Source organism: Rattus norvegicus, chromosome 14, assembly GCF_021556685.1.
Source record: "Rattus norvegicus strain SHRSP/BbbUtx chromosome 14, alternate assembly SHRSP_T2T, whole genome shotgun sequence".
Lineage (NCBI taxonomy): Eukaryota > Metazoa > Chordata > Mammalia > Rodentia > Muridae > Rattus > Rattus norvegicus.
Window position 1 is genome coordinate 33,385,607 of NC_141547.1, and position 26,003 is coordinate 33,411,609.

The window sequence follows — 26,003 nt, forward strand, 5'->3', positions numbered from 1 at the left end:
CCTCCTCCTCTTCCTCCCTCTCCTCTTCCTCCTCCTCTTCCTCCCTCTCCTCTTCCTCCTCCTCTTCTTCCTCCTCTTCCTCCCCCTCTTCCTCTTTCTCCCCCTCTTCCTCTTCCTCCCCCTCTTCCTCTTCCTCCCCCTCCTCTTCCTCCCCCTCCTCTTCCTCTCCCTCCTCTTCCTCCTCCTCTTCCTCCCCCTCTTCCTCTTCCTCCCCCTCTTCTTCCTCCCCCTCCTCCTCTTCCTCCTCTTCCTCTTCCTCCCCCTCCTCTTCCTCCCCCTCTTCCTCTTCCTCCTCCTCTTCTTCCTCCTCCTCCCCTTCTTCCTCCTCCTCCTCTTCCTCCTCCTCCCCTTCTTCCTCCTCTTCCTCTTCCTCCCCCTCTTCTTCCTCCCCCTCTTCCTCTTCCTCCTCCTCCTCTTCTTCCTCCCCCTCCTCCCCTTCCTCCCCCTCCTCCTCCTCCCCCTCCTCCCCCCCTCCTCCTCCTCCTCATCTTCCACCCCAGGAAGAGCTGCTAAGGGGTCCCTAGGGCTGCACTAGTCTTCTGGGGTAAATCATCACACCTAAAGATCCCAGCACCCAAGTCACTCTGCAGCTCTCAGTGAGGACAGCAGCAGAAAGCAGAGACACTCGAAGCCTTCTGGAAGGAGCAAGTCGCCATGGGGAGTGGTGTGAGCACACAGTTCGTGGGCCTACCTAAGAAGGTGGAGGAGGAGCTAGAGAGATGGCCCATCAATGAAGCGCTCACACTGTTCTTGTGGAGGACCCACGTTTGGTTCCCAACACTCCTAATAGGATGCTCGCAACCACCTGTTACCAGGGCGCCCAGTGCCCTCTCCTGGCTTCCAAAGAACAAGTGGGTGTGAATACTCATGTGGGCACGGCTCTCCGTTCTGTCTGCATTGTCAGTCTAGCCACTGCAACGACGTTTATGGTAAGAAGTAAGAAATGTGAGCTGGGCGGGGTGGTGGTGCACACCTGTAACCCCAACCCCTGGGAGAGCAAAGCAAGAGGAGGTTGCGTTTGAGGTCAACATGGGCTGCAGAGGGAGTGAGACCTTGGTTTGCAACAGATCCATATATATGAGGATCTGATTACACATGTATTGGCTAGTGCGGTTAAAATCTGTGAACAAGAAAGGTTTTTACAATTCTTCTTGTCTTCACATTAGAGACCATTTTAGAAGAGAAATTGAAAAACAATGGAGAATAAAATAAAAAAAAATAACACTAAAGGCCCTTTGAGGACATGCATGCATGTGCGTGCGCACACACATCAAAAGATGGAATCTACTTTAGAAACCTATTGTATGATTTGTAAGTAATCCGAGCTGTGGGCAGAGGAAGAATCACAAATCCAAAAAGAGGTCAACCAGACACATAAAATACACGCGAGGCCCTTTACGTCACGGAGAAAACATTCTGACCACACAAGAACAGGAACATCTGGTTTCCATACTTCTTAATATCCTTGCAGATCATCCACTCGATGTTCGGAAGAGGGGTGCCTTCAGCCGTGCACCTCACAGTCTGTCCCCCGCCAGAGCCATGGTGGTCATCCACAAGCTCCAGAATGGAGGCAGGAACTGGGAGAGGAAAGGAGAAGTCAGGGCTGAGCAGATTTTGTCCCTCCAAAGAATGTCGCTATGAGTTCAGGAAAGGTCCTCAGGGACCAGTTGTATGAGTTAGACGGAAGTGACTCCAGCCTGAACAGATCCACTCAGTTAATTAATAGCTACGTCAGTGTGAGTGTTGGGGGCTTTGTGCCTGGGCGATTCATATCTGGACGGAGGAAGGTGAGAAGGGCCCGTGGTCCTTCTGTTTGGAAGAAAGAGATCCACCATTCTCTTTGCATTTGACCAATGGATTTGGCCAAAGCAGCCTTCACTCAAATGTGTATGGGGACATCATTAGATTTAAAGACCTTTTCACCAATTTGTAGTCAAATAAGTTAGGCAAGTGTTTTGCTGGCATGAGTGTATATGCACCACATTTGTGTCTGTCACATGTGGAGGCCAGAAGAGACTATCAGATGCCCTGGAACTGGAGTTAGGGATGGTTGTAAGCCACCGTGTGGGTGCCGGAACCTGACCCCAGTCTTCTGCAAGAGCAGCAAGCAGCAAGCTAGCTCTCTAGCCCCTTGACTTGTTTTTAAAACACAGGATTCCATTACCAAATGATAATAATTTTTACTAATTATTATTAATTATAATTATTTAATGATCACCAATAATAATAAATAATGGTAATAATAATGACGAGGTTGGAAAATATACAGTTTTTAGTTTACCTTTTTATTACTTTAATTTAAAGTAAATAATAATTTAAATTACGTGAAACTAAACAAATGTTAAAAATAAATATTAAATATTTTAAAAAACTAAACTAAATAAAAATTCCAACTATATGATACATACTTTAAAATTTTTCCTCAGAACATATTTTTCTCCAGAAGTGTTTTAGATTTCAGAGGTTTTCCGAAGTTGGGTCCTAATGAGATGTCTTGGGGAAGGACTCAGCCTAAGTACGTAATTCATTTATATCTCCCACACACCTTGTACACATAGCCAGGTGGTAATTTTACACAGTATTTTTATATGCCTGAATATTTTCTGACCTGTCACAAGATGTCAGGTCGGGATGTTCCACTTGTGACATTGTGTGAACACTCAAAATTTTTCAGATTTTGAGCTAGAGGTGGTGGAATCTCAGCACTTGGGAGGCCAAGGCAGGAAAATTGTTACCTCAAGGCTAGCCTGGGCTACATATGTAGACTCTATCTCAACTCCTCCCCTGATAAGAAACAATGTTTCAGATTTTGGAGCATTTCAGAGTTTGGGGTGAGGAATGCCCCAAATGGACCTGAATTTTCAGGCACAATGACATAGCCCCTGACATCTGTCAGGGCCAGTCCCAACTTCTACCTCAAGGTCTTGCTTTTTCTCCAAGGCTTTGAAGAGAAGAGCTGAGGTGTCTTTGTGGGACAGTCATCCATGAGAGCAGAACCTTTACACGACCTTTACATACCTAGAGTTGACAGCTCAAACGTGTAGCTCTTCATGTCGTCGTCATTCTGAACTATAATGGTATAATGGCCGCTGTCTTCTTCCTTAGCCCGGATCAGCTTTAATTTGCTTTGATACCTTAAGAGACAAGAAGTTTCCTTTAATAAGCAGGAACTAAATAAACACCAACTGTTTAAGGAGCTTCACTTTGTGGTTGAAATTTTATTTCTAAAAAAAAAAAAAAAAATCTTGTCACTATCAATATCTTTTCTAAAATTTGATCTAGTTTCCACACACTGAAGGTCTCACTCATAGACAATAAAAAAGCCAAGTATTTTGACATAAGTCATCTCCAGTAGCACCAATAAGGCAAGACCTCATTTCTGGATTATTTTTGTGGTGGTTTGTTTGTTTGTTTTGTTTGTTTTTAAAGACAGGATTTCATTGTATCTCTGGCTATTTTGGAACTTCTTCTGTAGACCAGGCTGGCCTCAAACTGACAGAGATCCTCCTGCCTCTCTGCTTCCCCAAGCGCTGGGATTAAACATGTGTGTCACCACCTCCCTGCAAGACCTCATTCCTGAATGAAAAAGAAAAGACCTTTAAAATGAGAACACTTAGGATGGTAAAAGTGCTTGCTGCTCTAGCTTGGTGGGCTGAATTCAATCCACAGAACCCATATAAAAAGTCAGATGCAGTGGTGCCCATCTCCAAACCCAGCACTCCTGTGGTGAGATGGGAGAAAAGGACAAGAGAATTGCCTCTAAGCTCTCGGGACAGCTAGCCTGGAATGTTCAGCACAGTGGCAGGGCCAAGAGAAACCCTGCTTCAACAAGATACAATGTAACAATTCACTCCCCAAAATTGTCCTCAGACATACAGTTGTGTGTGCCTGCCTATACTGTGTACCTCTGTGTGTGTGTATGTGTGTGTGTAAAAGTGTGTATGTATGTGTATGTCTGTATGTGTGTATGTGTGTAAGAGTGTAAGTGTGTATATGTATGTATGTGTGTAAGAGTGTGTGTGTAAGTGTGTGTGTAAGAGTGTATGTGTGTAAGAGTGCGTGTTTGTGTATGTATGTGAGTGTAAGAGTGCATGTGTATGTGTATGTATGTGTGTATAAGTGTGTGTGTATGTGTATATGAGCATGTGTATGTGTATGTATGAGCGTGTGTGTATGCATGTATGTGTATATGTGTGTATGAGTGTATGTGTGTGTGCATGTGTGTATATGTGTATGTATAAGCATGTGTGTATGCATGTATGTGTGTATATGTATATGAGTGTGTGTATTTGTGTATGTGTGTATGTGTATATTAGTGAATGTATGCACATGTGTATGCATGTGTATGAGCATGTGTTTATGCATGTATATGTGCATATGTGTGTATGAGTGTGTGTATGTATGTGTGCACATGTGTATATGTATATATATATAAGCATGTGTGTGTGCATGTATGTGTGTATGAGTATGTGTGTGTGTGTTATTGGGTGTGTGCACGTGTGTATGTATGTGTATGAGCATGTGTATATGCATGTGTATGTGTGTATGTGTGTATTATTGGGTGTGTGCACATGTGTGTATGTGTATTTATGTGTTTATGAGCATGTGTATATGCATGTATGTGTGTTTATGTGTTTATGAGCATGTGTATATGCATGTATGTGTATATTTGTGTGTATGTGTGCATATGTGTATATATGAGTGTGTGTGTGTGTGCGTGTATGTGTGTGTATTGTGTAAATACATTATTTTCACATTTGGCTTTTCATTTCATTGTAAAACATCCCAATACACAAAAGCATCTGGGATGGAACAAAATTCTAGGAATTATTAGACTACCCACAGGAATTATTAGCCACTTCCATACATATAAAATATGATAATTGCACCCACAGAGCACTCATTCTGAGATTCATTAAATTATATTAAAAGCATTCCAGAGGAGGTTGGAGACATGGCTCAGAGGTTAAGAGCACTGACTGTTCTTCCAGAGGACCTGAGTTTAATTCTCAGCAACCACATGGTGGCTCACAACCATCTGTAATGGGATTCGATGACCTCTTCTGATGTATCTGAAGACATCTAGTGTGTACTCAAATAAATAAAAATAATAACAATAAAAAATCATTTTAAAAAAAGCATTTCAGAGGCTTCAATATACCCTTCAGGTGCAGGACTAATAGAAAAGCAGGCTACACTAGCTTTCCTCTCTCTGCCCATTACTGGATTAGATTTCTGGCTGCTGATGGCCAAATGATCCAGGCCATTCTTAGCCCGCATTTGTTCAGCCACGAAAGTCAGCAGGTTCACTGGTTTTAAGCTCCAGGAAGGTGGCCACTCTGCTCACCTGGTGCTGCCTGACCATGAATGAAAGGACAAAGTTCTGAAGGGTTCTCAAATCTCAGTAATGAGCATTTTTCTAGCGCCACTCCCCTGACAGACACGCCTTGCCAATGCTGTTTATTACAGCCTGGAATTCCTGCTCAGACACCCGTGAAATGTCAGCTGTGCCAGGAAGACCCTGTGTCTCCCAGCACTTGCAAGCTGAGGCATGAGAATCAGTATGAGCTTGACGCCAGGCATGACTACATAGCAAGACCCTGTCCCAGAAAACAAAATATTAATAACAACAATACTACTACTACTACTAATAATAATAATAACAACAACAACAACAAGCATGGAAATAACTACTTTAAATGGTACAGTGGTTCATACCCATAATCCTATAGGCTATGAGGCAGGAGGATTGTTGAGAGTTTAAGGTCAGCCTAGGCTACAGAAGGAGACTCTGTCTCAAAAAAGAAGAAAAAAAAAGTGCACCTCTGACTCCTGAGTTCTACTCATGGCTCAAAAACTTCAAGAGAAATTGCAGTGCCCAGTGGTAGAGTGCTTGCCGAGCATGCAAGGGACACAAGAGACCCAGGGGTGACCAACGGCAGGAGGGCAGTCAGAGGTAAGAACAACCTGCACCATCACTGCAGTCAGATCTAAGGAGACCCCAGTTACATCTCAGTGGAATCTTGGATTTGGGGCAGACGCACTCTGAACAATGGCATTTGGTGACTTGTAGGCTTACACGCGAATCACCTCACGGGTGAAATCAGTTCATAAGTCTGCTGAAATATGATGGCTATCAAGGACTCTATTGAATCCAAGCATATCCAATTCCCCATCTTTCCTTCACCTTTAGCTAGAAACAGTGTGCCGTCCTTGACTGGGGGACAGAACATGTTAGTCCTTTCTTCTCGTTTGATGTTAAATACTTATGGATGTGTTATTGCCAGGCTGCCATGTTATCATGAAAGCATGACGAAGCCGTGATTAAAACGTGGTGGTAAGCACGGCTCGGCTCAGGGGCTACGTCCGGTGGGCCGATGCTCTCAGGAGTGGCTTTTGAAGGGCTCCCTTTACCTCGTCTCCTGGCTCCTCTGCACATCGGTGGTGATCTCAGTGAGATTCTCAATCAGGGTCAAGTTGTCCTTCAGCCAGGATATCCTGGGGGTCGGGTAGGCCTGCACCTCCACCACGAACTCTCTGACCTGATGCAGGTTCACAGTTTCCAGATGGCCAAAGGTGGGCCTGATCTGGACGAAGCCTTTCTCTGTGAAAGCAGGGGTTCCCGTTAAATAGTGACCACAGCAGACGCATCCCAACCAAGTACTGCCACTGACGAGAGTAGTGGGTACCGTGAACAGAAATGGTGACTGTCTTCATTTCCTTGACCTCTTTCGTGGCCTGGCGGGCAGCACATTCATAATCTCCACTGTCCTTCACCGTGGCCTTGGGGACGGTCAGCGTGTACACCAGTTTGATGGACGGGAGTTTGATCTCCTCCAGCATGGTGATGCCTTTGTTTCTCTACAGTGGCACACAAGAAAAATGGTCATGCAAAACGGTCCTTCTAGAGTGAGCCCTAATGCAGGGCTTGTGAACGTAGGTGGGCTCATCCGGCCTAAGCCCTGTGCACCTGGAAGACTTGGCAATCGGCAATCGTTGCTAGAGGCTACATTCTCTTCAGTAATGTAGACCCTGCTAAGTGACCCATGCTCCTGCCATAACCCTTTGCCCATCCTCCTAGAAGTCACCTTAATTAAGCTAACTGGGCCACGTACAAATCGTAAAAGGGCATGAAAGAAAGAAGGGGACTAGCTTAAAAGAAGAAGGGAACCTGCTAACAGGGGTGGGACAGGGGCAGGGGGGTGTGGGCGGGGGCAGGGGTGCAGCGTTAATGGTGGATGAGCATGGTCATGTGTGTGTGTGTGTGTGTGTGTGTGTGTGTGTATGTGTGTGTGTGTGAAAATGCCATAATGCATCTGCTATTGTGTTCATTTCATATGCAGTAACAAGAGATGAAAGTAATACTAAATCCAGACCCTGTAAAAAGCCGTGCTTTAAAGTGTGGTGGCTCACTGCTCTAACCCCAGCATGTGGGAAACTGAAGCAGGACTAATCCCCTGAGGATGAAGCTAGCTTGAGCTATGTAGCAAGTTCTAGGCCAGCCTGGGCTACAAGAGTGAGCTCCACAAAACCAAAGACGAGTAGAAATTAAAGCACTGGGATAAGGCAGTAATGTAGCAGCGAATCATGTGCTCAATTCTCAGCAACCACATGGTGGCTCACAACCTTCTGTAATGGGATCCAATGCCCTCTTCTGTCATGCAGGCGCACATGCAAGTAAAGCACTCAAATAAATAAATAAATAGATAAATAATATATGTGTGTGCGTGTATTGTTTTTTAAAAGAGTAAGGAGGAAAAAATACATTCATGGTATATATAATTGACACATGGATTTGTTCCCCATACATAATTGTATATGTGTGTTTTTGTTGCCTATAAGGAGCCCATCCACAGTATTTTTTTAAACTCTTTTCTTTAAAAGATTTATTGTATTTGTTTTATGTAAGTACACTGTACTTAGATATGTCCTTGTCTTCAGACACACTAGAAGAGGGCATCAGATCCCATTACAGATGGTTGTGAGCCACCATGTGGTTGCTGGGATTTGAACTCAGGACGTCTGGAAGAGCAGTCAGTGCTCTTAACCACTGAGCCATCTCTCCATCCCCCATCCACAGTATTAAACACCAGTTCTGCATTTGATTTTCATATTCTTCATACATAGCTCTCATATACTCCCTACAGCCAGGAGAACGGATGCGGCTTTAGTTATTCCCCAGTTAGCTGGAAGGAGTAGGTGCTCTCGCGCAGCTTGGTAACCACAGACCCCAATGACATAGATGCTTAGCCACACTGTCAGATGCCTCACAGCCCCACTGAGTGTGAGCCAAGACAATGAGGATGCATGACTCTCTGCCATCAGCTAATATCTAAAACCCAGGCCTCTCTCGCCTTCTGGATGTTTTAACGTTTGTGTTGTAGCCACACAACATTCTTGTTTGTTTCTGCCTCCTCAAGGGAAGCATGTCCCTTTGTGGTCATGTCAAACTCTCCCTGACTGAGAAAATTTAAAAGTTCTGGAGTCGAATGTGCCCATTGTCCAGATGGGGAAACCGAGGCCTGGCGAAGCTCAGGGATGTGCCCATCCTCAAGAAACACCTCTGGCATGTATACATTAGGAGTCCTGCTGCGTCAGCTCCATGCACTCCCTATCCGGGGTACCTACCACCTCTCCAGGGTAAGTCCACTGCAGGTCAACCACCTCATTGTTAAAGACGGCGCAGGTCACCACGATCGTTTCTCCTGCCTTATACACAGTCTGGCGTGTGTCCATCTCCAGATTCAGTTCTGACGTGGCTGTGAGGACGTGACAAACAAAATATACAGTATAGTTAGGATCTCAGAGTAAAACCTGCAGCTGAATCGGGCTCATTAAAAACTATGAGAAATCGTGTCCTAACTAGTGTAACCAAGGCAAACACTGGAATGTCTGAGAAACCTGGACTCGGAGTCTTACACCACTTGGGATAGGGCAGAAATACCAAATAATAACAACAGTAAAACTCAGTCTCTTTTAACCAGAACACCACATGCCTGGGCCGTATGGCTGCACCCTTACAAGCCACCTTGAGGCTCTGTGCCCCTGGCTGTCACTTCTATTCTGTGTCACTTCTATTCTTCGCGCCTCCCCAGAGCCCAGCACAAAGTAAGTTTGTAACAAGAGGCAAGTGACATTTTCTCACGTCTGCTCCGTGTAAAGTCCTCCCTAAAATCCGCCAGTGCGGACTTCGCCAGTCAAGCCAACCCCTCACATCAAAGGGAAGCAGTTTAGCCTCTTTAACTATAGACTTCCTTCAAAACCGAAATCGCTTAATTCTTAAGTTACTGAAATTAATCTAGGACTCCAACCCCCCTGGGGTGTATGTTTGTTTCTCAGGGCTGTGTAGTCAAGAATGTTAACCAAATAGTAAGAGGCTAATGCAAGAAAGAATTCCTTGCGATACTTTTCGGGGAGCGTGCAGTCTTACACGTAGAAGCAAGTTCGGCCTGTGGTGTTTTTTAAGCCTGTGTTATTACAGCCACGTTGTACAGTGAAGGAAGAGGCAATGATCAAACTGAAAGTCCTTGTGTTCCCATTGCTCTGACTTAAAAGAGGTGAGAGTACCTTTCAAGGCATAAACGTTAAACTCGCTGGTCTTGAACGTCCTCCCTCTGACGGTGGCCTCACAGATGTAAGGCCCCACACTGAAGGTTCCGTTGAAGCCCTGCCTGCTGTCGTAGGAGGCAGGCACCAGCCTCCCGTTATTGTGCAAGGTTACTTCAGTGTCTGGATCCGTGGTGCGGCAGGGTATGATGGCAGAATCGTCCTCTTCCACAATGACTAAAGAATCCGTCATGCCGAGAGGCACGAAGGCCATGTCTGGGTCTGTGATTTCAAAGAGAGAAAGAAAGAAGAATCTATTAAGGTTTCATTTCATTTTTACACACATATAGAGAGGAAAAAAGTGTTCTGTCATCATCGTCGTCGTCATCATCATCATCAATGTCAACGTGTTGGTGGTACTAAGGATACATCTCATAGGGCCACACATGCTAGACAACTTCTCTATGACTGAACTATAACCCCAGCCTGGCATTACTCTTGCTAGGTCTGAATGTTACCTTTGCACCTATACACAAGAGTCGCGCTACCACCAACATTCGTTATTTTGGCAAGCAGAAAGGAACTTTAAAAATCAAACAGAAACAACAGCTAAGTGCTGGCAATTATTAGAAACACCAGTCTGGATGCCCCATCGAAATTTTGAAAATCAAGAGAACAGTTGTAGTCCTTGTCTCTTTTGTATGTCTGTTTGTTTATTACTTTTCACATTAGTTATGTTTGGCTTTGTTTAAGATAAGGTCTTGCTGTGTTACCCAGTCTGGACTAGTATATGTCTTACTGTCCTTGAACTCATGATCAATCCCCTTGGGTATCCACTACCTTGTCCAGACATACTTCTTATCACATGAACTGCTCTTAGAAACCCACGATGCCTATAGCTGGTATCATTGACGAGTAGCACAAATGTCTCTCAGGAAATAAGAAGCTCGGGCTGAGAGGAGCGGTGGGATACCAAGAGCAGAGGCAGAGCATGCTCTCAGCTACCCAAAGACCCACTTGACACCCAGCAGGGATGATTCCACAGTTGGAAGCCTTTCTTGGCAAAGTGTCCCTAGCAGAACTGCTGTGGTGAGCAGTACTAAGATTCTGTCAGCAGCATTAGCTGCAGCAGGGCCTGGCTTTATAACTGCCCCAGAGAAGGTCCCACAGAACAACACTGGATAGTGTTGGGTCGTGTTCATACTGGAGGTGGGAACTGGGAAGAAAAAAAAATCCAGACTAGTTTAGGCAGACTGAAACCTCGAGAGCCACTTTTTTTTTTTTTGGTTCTTTTTTTTTTTTTTTTTTCGGAGCTGGGGACCGAACCCAGGGCCTTGCGCTTCCTAGGTAAGTGCTCTACCACTGAGCTAAATCCCCAGCCCCTCGAGAGCCACTTTTAACGAGGCCATAGTCCATCTGTTCACAGCACGGAGAAAACCCTCCAGGGTTAGAAACTCTCACTGAAGGGAATCTATGTGTTCATCATCATAATTATCACCATCATCATCATCATCACCACCACCACCACCACCACCACCATCAACAACATCCATGTATAGCATTAAAGCAATGTGCTAAATATCTGTCCTTTTCACAACAAAGTGTTCTATTATCAGAAAAGACATTTCAGAGCTGGACAGAAGTAAAATGTTGGCCATGCAAACGTGAGGACCAGAGTTCAGATCCCCAGCACCCATGTATGTGCAGTAAAAGCAGGGTGCAAATGGCAGCCCGCCTGTATTCCAAAGCTCTTTCCATTCTCCAACAATATACCCATTGTCCTAATCTGTGACCAGAGTTCCAAACGCCTAAACCCTGTCCACAAAGACTTCAAAGAGGTAATCATCCATTACAGGTCCAGGTAGATAGACTGATATCTCATGCTTCAGTGGGGCTTTCCTTTCCAAGACTAATCTTCCCGACTACCAACTACTACCTATATGACGTACAGGTAACACCCAGGTCCTTCTTGGTACAGCTGTTCATATCAGGAGACAACGCTGTGCACAGATACCGACAGCTACAGACCGGCAAAGGGTGAGAGCAGGGGAGAGGGGGGAAGGAGGGCATCTCACCCAAATGCATCTGAAGCTTTTAGGTAAGCCTGGGTTCCAGAAAAAGCACATCACTCCAACCACAGGGGGCTTGACTATCTGAAGCCTAGCCCTATAGCCCTCAGAACCTAAAGTCACACTCCCCGGCAATGCTTCCGGTCAATGACTGAGGGCACCCGAGGGCTGTGGGCAAGAAGGCCATGCAGTACTGATCCACTTAATGGAGTCCAGCAGGGCCGTGCTGGATATTCTCACCCCTTTCCTAGGGCTTGCCCCTTCTAAACCCAATGCACGTAACTTCCGTCTTGGCATCCGCTTGTCAGCAAACACAGGATTCTATCATTAACACGGAAATGCCCCTAAATGTTAGGGACAAAGGCCAGAAGAAGTCCTTCCCACTTGTCAAAAGGAAATGCACATTTGTATGAAAGCTGACACGGGGTGGCTATTTGGAATCTATCCTAGCGAACTGTAAATATCCAAAGCAAGGCTTGCCTGTTCACCCTGCATCCTACACAAGGCACGGTGCCTGATACACTTGTAAGCGCTCGCTCACATTGACTGAACCAAATAGAATTTGATTCCTTTTGCACTATCCCAGTGAAAGACACGCCACAGTAAAGACTTTTCAAAATGAGTAGAGCCCTGACCTTGACCATGAGCACTTCTCCGTAGAATCTACAGCCTTGCACATGCTGAGAAAGTGTTCTGCTACTGAGTTATATCCCCAGCCACACGGCCGTCTTTATTAAATACCATGTATTTGTCTGTTTGTTTGTTTTGTGTGTGCGCCAGTGTTCTAGCTGGATGCATACATTACGTGTATGCAGTACAGGTAGAGGCCAGGAGAGGGCTCTATTCCCATGGTAATAACAGCCAGATACATCTCTGTTGAGTCCTAGGAACAAACTTGGGCCTTCTGCAAGAGCTGAGAATGCTCCCAAACCGGAACCACCTCTCCAAGCCTTCCATGAATTTTTCTTGGTTTGAACGTGCAAATGATCTGTATTTCATTTGTGCATTTTGCTGCTCATAATGTGGGTAGTCTCCGCTACCTGAGAGGCTGAGACAGGAGGACTCGCTGAATCTAGCAGTTTGAGGATAGCCTGGGCAACATACCAGGCTCTCATCTCAAAATCAACAACAACAACAACAAATATCGGAATCTCGTACCAAATGCAAATAATTCTTTCTGTGCCTCGGGAGGTGAGGTTGGTAAGTTCAGAGCCAGTCTGGTCTGCATAAGGAGACTTTATCTTATAAACGAAACCAAAACCAAAACAAGCAAGCTAAGCACCCCATGCCTTTAACCCTAGCACTCAGAAGGCGGAACCTGGGATTACTATGAGCTGGAACAGCAAGAGGCTCAGGAACCAAAGACAGACAGACAGACAGACAGACAGGCAGGCAGGCAGGCAGGCGGACATAGAGCTGAGGAGAAGGCCCAGTGAGTAAGAGCGTGTGCTGCAAAAGCATGCGTACCAGAGTTCAAATCCCAAAGACCCATGTAAAATAAATCTATATCCTTCGCTCTGTGGAAGGCGGAAGCAGGAGGATAGCTTGAGTTTGCCGGTTCCCGACTTAGCTCCAGCCTCAGTGAGAGTTCCAGTGAGAGAATCAAGTACAGGGAGAGAGCAGGACATAGTGTCCTCCTCTGGCTTATAAGCAGGAGAGGGAGAGAGACAGAGATAGAGAGACAGACACACTGAGACAGAGACAGACAGAGAGAGACAGAGAGACAGAGACAGAGACAGAGAGAGACAGAGACATGCTGAGACAGAGACAGACACACTGAGTCAGAGACTGACACAGAGACACAGAGACAGAGAGACAGAGAGAGACAGAGACATGCTGAGACAGAGAGAGACACACTGAGACAGAGACTGACACAGAGACAGAGAGACAGAGACAGAGAGACAGAGACAGAGACATGCTGAGACAGAGACACACTGAGACAGGCTGATACAGAGACAGAGAGACAGAGACAGAGAGAGACATGCTGAGACAGAGACAGACACACTGAGACAGAGACTGACACAGAGACAGAGAGACAGAGAGAGACACAGAGACAGAGACAGACACAGACAGACACAGAGACAGATGAGAGAGACATGCTGAGACAGAGAGAGACACACTGAGACAGAAACTGACACAGAGACAGAGAGACAGAGAGAAACATGCTGAGACAGAGACAGACACAGACAGACACAGAAACAGATAGAGAGAGACAAAGGAAGGGAAAAAACTGTGTTTTCTACCTTGCAGTCTCTCTGCGATAAACATTTATGAATTGTGTTTTATGAACCTTAACACGGTGGCTCAGAGGCAGGCAGGACAGGCTGCAGCGCGGTGTGAAAGCCCCGCCACTCACCTGGTACATAGATATAAATGTGCCTGCCTTCGATCTCACTCTCTTCTGTCTGAGTGTGGTTGTAATAGCAAGTGTACCATCCGGTGTGGGCCGCTGAGGCGTTGACCACTTCCAGCACCGTGACAAAGAGGCTACTGTTGTTCTCCTCGGTTCTGATTTCCACGTTGGGGTCCTCTTCTTCAGACATGGGGTGCTGCCAGCTCACTTCGCTCTCCCCGAAGCATCTCAGAGAGAAGGACGAACTCAGCGGCACAATCTTCTCATTCTCATTTGGAAGGATGGAGGGTAATAAGAGCTGGCAGACGATGAGGCTCGGCCCTGTAGAGAGGAACGGCCATTGAATAGGACCAGCCAGAGAGGACGGCTCCTCCAGAGCACTGAGAGGAGCCACAGTAGCGGCTTACAGGAACAACGGCCATTTCTACGTGAAACTCCGCTGCTCTGGATGCACATGAAAGGCCCCCCATTATAGCAGCCACTGCATCTGCTGAGGGCAGCAAGTGTTCCAACGGCCTCAACAGCCCCAGCAAACGCCCCGTATTCACCCCTCCAAACACTCCAATGGATAAAGGATGTCTGATTCTAATTCCATATTTCACACTCTTATGTGTGACCATAAAATATCCCAGTGCGGTCTGCACTCAGGCACATATGGCTTCTTTATCTTGCATATGCCCTGCAGAAGTTTCCCTCAGTTTAAAAAAGAAAGAAAGAAAGAAAGAAAGTGGGCAGGAGATGTGAGAAGAGGGGCAGGGAGAGACGCGGAACAAAGCACAGAGCAGATCTGGGCTCACTCAAGAGTCGCGTCTTCCCTCAGTGCCGCCCTCTGGCACGCCATCTCTCCTTAATGATTTCCAAACGCCTAAGCCGGAAGGCATGGGTTTCAATCCACAAGTAATAAATAAGACGCAGGCAGGGAGGGGCTCGGGACTAATCTCCAAGCGTCACGTTTCACTCTAGCTCCCCTGGACTGATGAGAAAAAGGAGACGAGTTCTGACCTAATTATTAATTCATGGTCTCTAGAGTAATGTCTGCAACACATAAACACGTGGATAGAATCTCCCAAGTGCCAGGTAGGCGCTCGACCACCGAGCATCTCCCCAACCCTCTTTTCATTTTGGTTTAAAGACAGGGTCTCACCATGTAGCCCTGGCACACTGTGAATTTATGATCTTCCTGCCTCCCGAGTGACTGGGATCACAGGTTGGAGTCACTAAGCCTGAAGAAGGGTGCCGGAGTATTTATTCTATTTGAATATGCTCAAATCGATCTGCCCCTCCTTTGCTGTAAGCCCATCCATCCCCAGAGAGGGGAAGAAGGTGGCGGGCACGTTTAGACAGCATGGAGATTATTCATACCCTCAGACCATTGATAGAAAGTGTTTGATTTGAAATGGAGTTGGCGCCATTTAGCCAAGGGTATCAAGAGTTCCTGGAGAACTGTTGGTTTCTTCTCACCCCCTATGGACCTGTGTGCAGGTGAGAGGCCCAAGGAGTGTAGACATAGGAGAACAAAGGATGCAAATGAAGGTACTTACCTGTGAGGAGACAGCTGAGGACCAGAAAGGCCTGGGAGGTCCCCATCGCTCCTGAGAACTGCAAAGGACAAGAGACAAACATAAATAAACAGCATTAGCCAAATGGAAAACCACTCAGAGCCAGGTCCTCCCACAATGGGGATCCAGGTCCCCCCCAGTGGAGATCCTCAATGGTACATCAGCAGAAGCATGTCCCGGCTTCAGGTTGACAGCTAATACAGTCAGACCACTGAGAGGGAAGTATCAATGAGAATGGTGGAGCCTGAAAGTCGTGCCAAGGTCTGCAGACCCTGTATCCACGGGGGTGGAGGGAGTGGGGGGGAAGGGGAGCAATAAATGTTATAACTTTCTTGGCATCTAAGCTGGAGAAATCTCTGCTTCACAAGGGCTGTCCCTTGTTTCGTGTCATAGTTCATCAGCAGTTTCAACCTTCTCACTTTCAGAAAAGTTCCTTGGGCTGGAACAAACAATTTGACGATAAACTGTGGTTTCGAGGCAGCCCTAGTTTGGAGGCAGCCTCTGTGAAACAGAGGCCTGTGAGAGCATTGGCTTCCAGCCTGTGTTCTTGGGGGACCTGTACGTACAGCCAGGCCACTAGAAGCTTGCAAAGCCCAGGACAGGCACATAGACAAAGGGACAATAGAGAGAAGAGAGGAGAGGCCCAGCATGGTGGATGTACATGAAATTCCATCAATTGTGAGGCATGGAAAACACCACTCATTGTCAAGGTCTCTGCAGACCAAATTCTGGGGAGTAGAAAGGCTCCTTCTTAGAACTCGCTATTCAGGGGGGGCCCGTCATCCGTCACAGTTTCTTACTGTGAGGCACAGAGGTTTAGCAAATGATCCAAAAACATAACCAGGGGCAGATCCAGTAGTGAGTGAGTGAGTGCGTGCGTGTGTGTATGTGTGTGTTTGTGTGTCTGAATCTGTGTCTCTGTGTGCATTTGATTGTGTGTGTGTATACACGCGCGCGCGCGCGCGTGTGTGTGTGTGTGTGTACAGGTGTATGTGGAAGCAAGGAGTTGACATCAGGTGTCTTCCTCAATCATCCTACACTATTATTTCTTTTTAAGGCAAGGTCTCTGTCTAACCTGGAACTCACCAATTTTGGTAGACTGGCAGGCAAGCAATTCCTACAGATCTGGGAAAGGTTAGCCTTTCTGTGCCCACTCTTTCCTAATACAACCTGCTCCTGACCCCTCTCCTCTATACACCATAATTAGAAAACCTAATTGCAGGGTTGTGAACCAAATGCACTTAGAAAGATGCTGTCTGGCTTAATGGTCTCTGAGGATGTTGGCAGGTGCCGGAGGATGTAGTTTCCAAACTGCTGTGGTGACGGCCACAGCAGGCCCCAGAGCCAGGCTGGTTGCCTGATTTACCACAATTAGCAGTCAGGGCCTGTGTGTTTGTACACACAAATATCAACCTCCCACCGACAAGCCACTTGGCCAGCTACAAAGCAGCTCCCAGCGCCAGCTTGCAGGCTGGGGTTTTATCACGTTCCCATCCTGTATCTCCCCAGCCTGTACCTCCCAGCCAGGACCAGCAGGATCTTTCGAGCCCCACTAAGCTCAAGAGAAAGGACCCAGTACACGGACAGAGCAGCCTCTGAAGAACATTCTATCCCAGCAAGGCTCCAGCAAATTTCCTTCTGTGTGTCCAGATATGGTGGACTTGCTGCCAGGGATGATGATTTACTGGCCTTCAAAGTGGGCAACGAAAACAGGGCCTCTGAGAGAGTGATAACGATGCAAATGTCCACATGTGTTTGCTTAAGATTTCTAACTCCAGACTCTGAGAGCAGCAGTTGCCTGACTGGCAAAACTGGGTGTATTTATGAAGGTGCATGGCGTTACTCATCTGTGACACAGACAATCCGGCCACGAATTATTGTAGCCCGTCCGTCCCACAGTGAGAAAGAGAAAGAGACTCCCCGTGCTTGCTTTATGGAAGATCTCCAGAAGGGAGTCTTGGTTTTACTGGTGCTTTCCCATTCTGCAAGTACCACTCTTCAGTCAGCATCCGGGAACATCCGCGGGTCAGACAGACAGATGGGAGAGCCGAGGTTACACAATCCGAGGCTCGTAGCACTGAAAGTCGGTGCAATGGGGGCTAAACACTTTGCAAGGAGGAATAACAGGTTTTGGTTTTTGTTTTTTTTTTTTTTTAATTATGAATGGGGCTGATGAGACGGTCTGGTGGGTAAAGATGCTTGCTTGCTCCCAAGCCTGACGACCTGAGTCAGAGCTGCAAGACCCAAATGGTGAGGAAACAGAGCTGACTCCCACACAGGTCCTCCGGCCTCCACGTGTGTACTGTGGCACACACAGGGATAATAAATACATGGATGTACTTTTAAATCAAATCACTTATTAGTCAGGCATAGTGAAGTAGAGACAAAAGGCTAGCCTGGGCTCTAAAAGACTTAAAAAGAAAAGATTTATTTATTTTCTGTGTGGGAGTACTGTGGCTTTCTTCAGACACACCAGAAGAGGGCATCAGATCTCATTACAGATGGTTGTGAGCCACCATGTGGCTTCTGGGAATTGAACTCGGGTGCTTAGGAAGAGCAGTCAGTGCTCTAACCGCTGAGCCGTCGCTCCAGCCCCAGAGACTTTATCACAGATAAATAAACAGATAAATACTGTGTCTCGCTCCCACGCTGAATCCACGTTGGGTGTCAGTCTCCAGCCTCGGTGTTCACAGCTCAAAAGCCGTGTCACCGTTGGAGGAACAAACCAGAGTGTGAGATTGGCTGCCTCGCTCCCCCTCAGGGGCCTGGGACCTCTGTAACCTGCTGTTCTCATTCCTTCATGGAAGACGCGCTGCGCATCGCATCAGACCAGATTCTGATTCCAACTCTGACACCCCGTCCATCCCTCTGAGCTTCCGTCTTATCTCTAACTTGAGACCAACCATCATGGGCTTGCCTGATGGCCTCCCTGCGTCCTGAAGGACAAGTGTGCAGTTTCAAAGTGTCTGATGCTCACTTTGGCTCTTCCTGCAGAGGCCTAAGATGTTAGATGGTGCCAGGTCCCTTAATCCCTCCTTACTAAGCAAGTGAAGCCCTAGACACCCCACAACTCTTCCTTCTGCCTAGTGAGGAGGAAGAGGAGGAGGAGGAGGAGGAGGAGGAGGAGGAGGAGGAGGAGGAGGAGGAGGTAAACCTCTAGCTAGCATCACCGTGACAATTCTGCAACATTAACTAACACGAACAGCCCTAAACCACAGAAGTCAAACTGATTGCAGCCGCTGTCTCCGCCCACCCCCTTTCCATCCCTCTCCTCTTCCTTCCCTCCCTTTCTAGTTCGTTCTTCCATATACACGATGCAGCCCAGATTGGCCTTGAACTCCAGATCCTCCTGCTACAGAGCTCTGCACCATCCCAGTCACCCCACTGCAAAGGTGAAATCCCCCCCTGAAGGTGAGTCTCTCACCCGAGACCACAGGGCAAGTTGGAAAGTAACAGGATGCAAGCTTTCTTTCAGAAGAGCTACCATTCCCCTGAGGCTGGGGCCAGCTTCCCCGACAGTAAGGGAGAAACTCATGGATTCAGCTGTTCAGCCACTGGACAACGAAATCCACCCCGCCCTGTCCCAATTAAAGACCACAGGAGACTCTCAGCCCCAGAGCCACCGAGGCTCTTCAAGACTCAGATTTCCGAGGTCTGGTTAATTTCGGCTCTCCTAAGTTAATTCTAACTATGAAAATAACACATCTCAGTTTTTGTTTTGGTTTTCCTCTCTCTACTCAGTCTCAGAACTTCAGCCTAGGCAGGCTTAAATACTAGTCTGCAGTGGCGGCCACTTCTGCGTTTTCTAGCCCAAATTATGTTTCCCAGACCTGTACCCCACCAGGGTCTGTTGTGTTTTGACCTGCCAGCACCCACTATTAGATATTCCAATAAGGGGCAGGGTGCTGGGACACTTTTACACACACGAATTTTAAGGGACAGCCTGGGTTCATAGGCCTTTCTGGTTTCTTTGTATCAGATATGTAACAATGAAAGAATAAAGTAACACTGTCACTAAATGAATAGGAAAATGGACCGTGGCTTGAAGCCACCAAGCCCACACACTGGGTTTACAGAAGGAACAAACCCTGTTTCCTTTCTTACAGGTCCCCTCACGTAAACACTGTTTGTTATGTAAGTGTCAAAGAGTAGCTATTAAGACTTGATGTAGCTCAGCCATACTTATAGAGCATTTGGAGGGACTGACTTTGACCTGTAGACCACACACACACACACACACACACACACACACACACACACACACACACACAGACAGAGTTGGAAACTACACAAATGTCTGAAAATGTGACTGTTGCAGACTCGCAGGAAAGAAAAATTAGTAAAATCATCTTTGTGATCCTCAAGAGCAAAAGGGGCTGAAGGAATAGCACAGTGGTTAAGGTCACTGAGTGTTCTCTGGGTTCAAGTCCCAGCACCCGCAGGGCAGGTCAGACTCAGGAACCTGGAACCCACTTTTGGCCTTAGAAGACACCAGGCGTGCACAAGAATCATATATACATATAAGCAAAAAACACCCATACGCCTGAAATACAATTTAAAGTTTTAGGGAGGGAGGGAGGGAGGGAGGGAGGGAGGGAGGGAGGGAGGGAGGGAGGGAGGGAGGGAGGGAGGGAGGGAGGGAGGGAGGGAGGGAGGGAACGAACTTCCTACCAACTTCCCTCCTACCAATACTTGTTTGGAATACGCCAAGCCCACGCAGAGGCATATGCAGTTCTTTAGAACAGACAGCAGATGGCAGTGTTGGTTCAAGAACCAGTGTCACGGCAGTCTGGGCTGCAGGCGCCATTGAAACCAATTCTGGCTTAAAATGTCCCAACTTTTACCATATCTTAGCTTGATTTTTACTTTTAAGTTTCATGATGACTTGCAGTTGAACTCCGAGTCGTGGAAGCAGAAATACCAAAACTCCTGTTTAAAATGCTAAATTTCCTTGGGGACCTCAAGAGAATTCGGTGAGGAACAAACATAACCGCCATCATTACCATCAGCATAACTATCATCACCACTGCCCAGAGAGGGACCAAGACGCAGTCGCGCCTTGAGAGCCAGGAAGATAGAGCTGTTGACCAGGCCTCAAAGTCGTTGCAAGACTGGTCACTTGGCTTTAGGGGAAACAACAAACACCCTTTGACTTTCCACCCCTCCAGGCATGAAGGCTACCTGAACCCTGCAGAGAACCCAAGACGCCTTTCCCTGGCAATCCGTTCTCGCTGCTGGTAACCTCCCCCCCCCCCGGGGGTCCCCACAGCCTGACTGGCTGGAACCGTCTCTTCCCATTATTCCCATTGCTCCGTAACCCCGGGTCGTAAAACAAACCGCAACAAGCCGAAGGAGCTTGCGCCGGCCTGGAGGCCTGGAGCGCACAAGCGGGCGACTGTCCCACCCTACAAGATCTCTCTGGATCCGGAATCCCGCCCCCTCCACCCACCTTCTGCTAAATTAAGATGCCCCAACTCTCCACTTCAGACCCGGACCCTCAGCCCACCCTCGTCTACCCAACGCCTCTGCGCCACCGCAGTGCCTGCAGGGAAACTCAAGAGAGACCCAGGTGAGCTCCGGGCTGAGGGACCGCTCGACCGCCCAGGGCTACTGGGACAAGGGTCGCGCCGCGGGTGCCACTAGAGGGCGCGGCAACCCCGCTGGTCTTACCCGCTGGCTCCGGCGTCGCTCAGGCTCCAGGTCCCCTATAACGCTGCGCGCCCTGGGACCGATTCTCCTGGAGGTTCCGCACTAGCACACTGAGGATCCCGACCACCCCCTTCTCTCTGGGTGTCTCTCTGTGTCTGTGTCTGTGACTGTGTCTGTCTATCTGTCTGCCTGTCTATCTGCGTCTGCGCTCTCTCTCTCTCTCTCTCTCTCTCTCTCTCTCTCTCTCTCTCTCTCTCTCTCTCACACACACACACACACACACACACACACACACACACACACACACACACACACACACACACACACACCCTCTCTACCTCTGTCTCCCTCAACACCCCCCGCGCCAAGAAGATCGCCACTGCTGCGAGGAGACACGGATCTACTCGGTGATCAAGCCCAAGCCCAAGCCCCTATCCTCCCTGCTCAGGGCTGCCGCAGCCGCCGCGCCCCAGGCTCTAGGCTCAGCGTTTGCATTGTTTTCAACTGCGACCTGAGAGGAGACTGGGCAGGGTGGAGGGAGGGGGCCAGGTTTAGGGTTACAGGCGAACAACAGCGCCTCCTGCAGGCCAGGCCCCGTCGCTCGCAGCCGCCAGCGCCGAAGGCTGGACCAAGTTCTGTGGATTTGGGTCCGGAGTGCCCACCTTGCCCCTTTGTTGCCCCGTCCCTGGGCACCCCTGCTCCCCGTCCTGCCTTTAGTTTCTCTTCCTCCCGGGAGGGAGGGAGCTGAAGTAGAAGGAGGAGACTCCCCAAGCCCGTAACTTTCTTCTATCCCCTCCTACCGTCTAATTTCCCAGCTCGCATTCGTGGTTCGCCCTTCAGTTTAAAACAAAAGAAAAAGACACTAAACTACTTCAGGAAAAAAACACCGCACCGATGAGGCCGGGGATCCGAATGCAGTCAGGAAAAGCTGCTTGCCTGGACTCTGCATCCCACGCTGAGTACTATCCAACAAGACCTCTGCTCCTCCTCAAGGCCGATGCCTCGGGTCAACCCAGCAATCAGGGGCCAGACGGTCGCTGAGCCTCTCTCACCTTTGAGTCACCTATCCAGCTTTCATCCGTTCGTCTAGAATCGCCAGTCAACTACCTTTAACCTGAATGCTACTCACTGAAGGCCAGAGGGGTTCCCACCCTTCGAGGTCAGCAGGCAGAAGGCTGGTCACCACGTCCCCAGGTCGCGCGCAGCCTAGGTCCTGTCCCCAGGAGGCAGAAATCCCGCCCGCCCGCCTCGGCGCCTGACGCGTTTGCAGCTGGAAGCTCGGCCTGAAGCCCCTCCCCCTGCTTCTCTCCCAAGCCCGCGCCCAGGAAGACCGTAGAAGCCCCTGGGCCCAGAACTGGGAGGCCAGGTTGTGAGTGTAATCCCTGCGGGTCAGCAGACTAAAGTAACAGAGGGAAGCCCTGACAATAACTAGTGGAGTTGAGCTGTGTTCGCCCCCTTCTCCGGTGAGCTTTATAAATTCGGCTGTACTAGGGTCAATCCAAAAACAGGACCATTGCAAGAGTTCCGAAGCGGGAACTGACCATGGGGACAAATCAATGGTGTGTCACAGGCACACACACACACACACACACACACACAGAGAGAGAGAGAGAGAGAGAGAGAGAGAGAGAGAGAGAGAGAGAGAGAGAGAGAGCCCTGTCGAGGAATCATCGAAGGAGTCCTCATCAAGAGGAGTCTGGAAAGAAAGAAGTTGAGAGGAAGGAGGAAGACGGAAAACCTTGGTCCGGGAAAGTCCGAGCACAAGAAAGGTTATGTAAACGCCAGTGCATCCGCAGAAGAGGTGCGCACCCCGAGAAGTGCCCTCAGCCCCATGCCTCTTCGGCGACTTTGGGTGTTAAATCTGGGGCTGTGCAGCTGCGAACCACAGTGCGGGTTTACACTAGAGGCCTCCTCCGGCTCCTCCAGGCTGCCTAAGACTGATCCGAAACCATTCAGGAGAAGCAACTCAGTCCAAAACATTGAGCAATTCCGCCACGAAGCCAAAAAAACCGTTTCCCACACCGCCCAGCCTGGGACTTTTCTGGGCAGCTCTGTCCGACGCTGGGCATCCCAGACTTTAAAAGTGCCACCCACGCCCCCTCCCCAGCTTGGGTTCCCCCACGCACACCCTCCGGGGGTGGACTGAGTGACCAAGGTCTTCCAGGCATTTTCCTTACATCTAGAGGTCTTAGCAAAGCTGGGAGCTTCTAAGCGCGGGTCCTGCAAGAGCGCCCCAAAGCACACAAACAGGCCAGCCCTTCCTTTCTCGCCAAGGCCGGTCGCTAAGTCACTGGCAACTCCTGCACACCTGGCTGCGAGGCTCTGGCTTGGTCCTGCTGTAGACTGGGGCCGAGCCATACTGCCTTACTCTGCAGACTGTCCCGCACCCCCTTCCAAACAGAAAGAAGCTTCAAAGCCAAGGGAGAGCCGCCTGCTTTCTCGGTCCCGCTTGAGTTGGGGGTGTCGGGGGAGGGAGTCATGTATAAACTGATTTCCAATGGGGATAACGGTGAAAGGAGAGAAGGCTGCGCGGAGATCACTCCTGAGCCTTGCAGGACACTGAGCATTGCATTCAGGCGACCAGTGCCACGCACCCATCATCCCAGGGCAGAGACACCCAGAATTCTGTAGGCAGGAGGCGAGGGTGTTTGGCCTATTATATTTCTGCTTACCTGTACCCACGTCTGTCCTTTCAGAGTTGTCCTGACTTCTTCCCAAGAGGTCAGTTCCTAGCCAGGGATCTTGCCTCTTTGCTGCCTGCGGCCAGGACTAGCAACAGCCAGGCCCCCGGCCCTGCAGAAAAGAGTCCACCGGAGACTCAGGCGAGCAGAATGGGGGTGGGGACTACGGAGCACAATGAGGGCCCCTCGGAGTGCAGTTCGAAATTCCTCAAATCCCAGTTGCTGGAATGCGAGGCCAGGACGACTTCTTCACTCTGGGCCAAATGTGTTTGTCATTATTCCAGATCGCTCGTCCGCGCCGCCGCCTGCGTCGCCTGGGTGAGAGGCGCACGAACCCAGCGCACTGAGGATTCCGCCAGCGGCTTCTAGCACCCAAATAATTCGCTCCCAACTCTCCGGAACCCTCGGAGCAGGCACCCCCTCGCCCGCTCACTACTCTCTTGGTGCCGCAGCTGCCACTGCCGCGCTCAAGTCTGGCCCCAGATGTTTCCAGTAGCCTCGCCGTCCAGTAATTACGAGGGCTCGACTGGCGCCGAGCGTGCCCGGCCGGCATCCGAGGTCCGACCTCCTCCAGCCGAGCCCTTCACACCTCCCTTTTTCCTAGCCCTTTCCGGCGCCCCACCCGGCGCCCCTTTCCTCCCACACTTCTCCTGGTGTACCCCCTCCCCAAGCTTCGCGCCACACCACCCGCTACCGCGTAGTCCTGCCAAACCGCGGGCGACGAATGAAAATACCCATTAAAAACCTGTCCTCTTCCACGACCCATTGCCAAGAGGCCAAACACCGTTACTTCCACCCCCAATGTGACTTGGTGTTCGTCCCAGTAAGCACGAATGCCACCCCCACCCTGGAGAAAAACCTCAAAAATGTAAGCCTAACTATTTCTTTGGGAGGCTATAGGATTGTGTAGAAAAACATGGCTTTTAAAAATAGGTCTGGACTTTTTTTTTTTTTTTTAATCTTTGACTCTCTAATGGTTACCCCCATCCCAGTGAAGTTTATTCAGAATAAGTTACTTTCTGGACACACAAGTGAATTCAGCCGTTTTGTTTTTGTTTTTGTTTTCCTCGTTGCCCAAAATTTGAAGTTACTTAGCTTCTTCCAGCCCCAATTTACGATCAGGGATCTTTAGAAACAAAAGTCACTTTTCCCTCTCCCTTACCTTCTCCTCCTACGTCAGTTTGCTAAGAAAATCCGATAGCCCGGAGGAAAAAGTGAGCCCCAAGCCTCCAGTCCTCGCCCACAGTTCCTCTGTTTGTTTCACTCCCTCAAGCTCCAACAGTAATGGGCTCAAAACCCGCATTTTGTAATTGATTCAATGTTATAGTCCATCCTCCGAAAACTAATCATTTGCTCAAAGTAAATAGCTGTCAGGAAATGAAGTCCCCCCCCCCTGGTCTCTTCAAAATAAAAGTTTCCCTCGGACTCCTCCTTGCTCTCTGAACCTCTCAGGCTCAGACCTCTCCATGGCTTTTTGCTCTTATGCAATCAGGGGGGCCAATCCCAACCCCCAGACTTCAACAACAACGGGGGGGGGCAAACCAGATGGGGTGGGGGTGGCTGAAGGGGGAGGTGTTGACGTTCTGCCGGGAAAGAGGGTTCATGAAACTACAAACAGCCATCATTTCCAAAATGAGTTGACTTCTCAATGGGGGAGGGGGGTGTCGCTATAGTTTTGTACTCCCTTCGAAAGGAAAACACACGTAAAATTACTGCTTATTTCTAAAACGAATATAAATCTAGAATTCAAATTCTCCCTTCTATAGGCAGTCCGGGCCTCGCTAGAAATATGGCCCTGGGGAGAAATCGTAATGCGGCTGCGTCGTTTTGAACTGGGGGTCTTAGGGGAAAGTGCCGCGTAGTTGGTAATCCTTTAATGGGATTAGGAAACTGTGGAGCCTAATAGGAAGATGATGGGTTTTTGAAAGGCTGGATTGTGAGATGGTGTGCAAATAACGGTTGCTCAGCGTACCTTTGGGATGGATGTTCTCCGGAAGAACGACCTTTATCCCTTTGGAGCCACTTATCTGGTACTGCCTTTGTTTTCTGAGTTATCTGGTCCTCGTTTCTTCAATCTTCATATGAAAAGGCCCAGGCTAGGTGTGACTACGGGACGCCTGCCCTCTGCATCTGGATGGCAGAA

General features: G+C 48.7%; 1 protein-coding gene across 4 annotated transcripts in view; it reads right to left on the bottom strand.

Moving 5' to 3' along the window:
- The window catches only part of Pdgfra (platelet derived growth factor receptor alpha), a 48,471-nt gene extending 23,274 nt beyond the window's left edge, over nucleotides 1-25,197 (bottom strand). The window contains exons 1-10 of one of the 4 annotated variants that reach the window (XM_087582318.1): nucleotides 25,023-25,197; nucleotides 23,852-24,114; nucleotides 15,513-15,570; nucleotides 13,975-14,292; nucleotides 9,571-9,831; nucleotides 8,632-8,762; nucleotides 6,693-6,864; nucleotides 6,418-6,607; nucleotides 3,022-3,137; nucleotides 1,454-1,580 (exon numbers count right to left, since the gene is read on the bottom strand). In XM_087582318.1, the coding sequence (XP_087438444.1) occupies nucleotides 1,454-1,580; nucleotides 3,022-3,137; nucleotides 6,418-6,607; nucleotides 6,693-6,864; nucleotides 8,632-8,762; nucleotides 9,571-9,831; nucleotides 13,975-14,292; nucleotides 15,513-15,558 (1,361 nt within the window). In that variant the 5' untranslated portion in view covers nucleotides 15,559-15,570; nucleotides 23,852-24,114; nucleotides 25,023-25,197. 4 annotated transcript variants of the gene reach the window in all.
- Nucleotides 25,198-26,003: the final 806 nt, after the last annotated feature.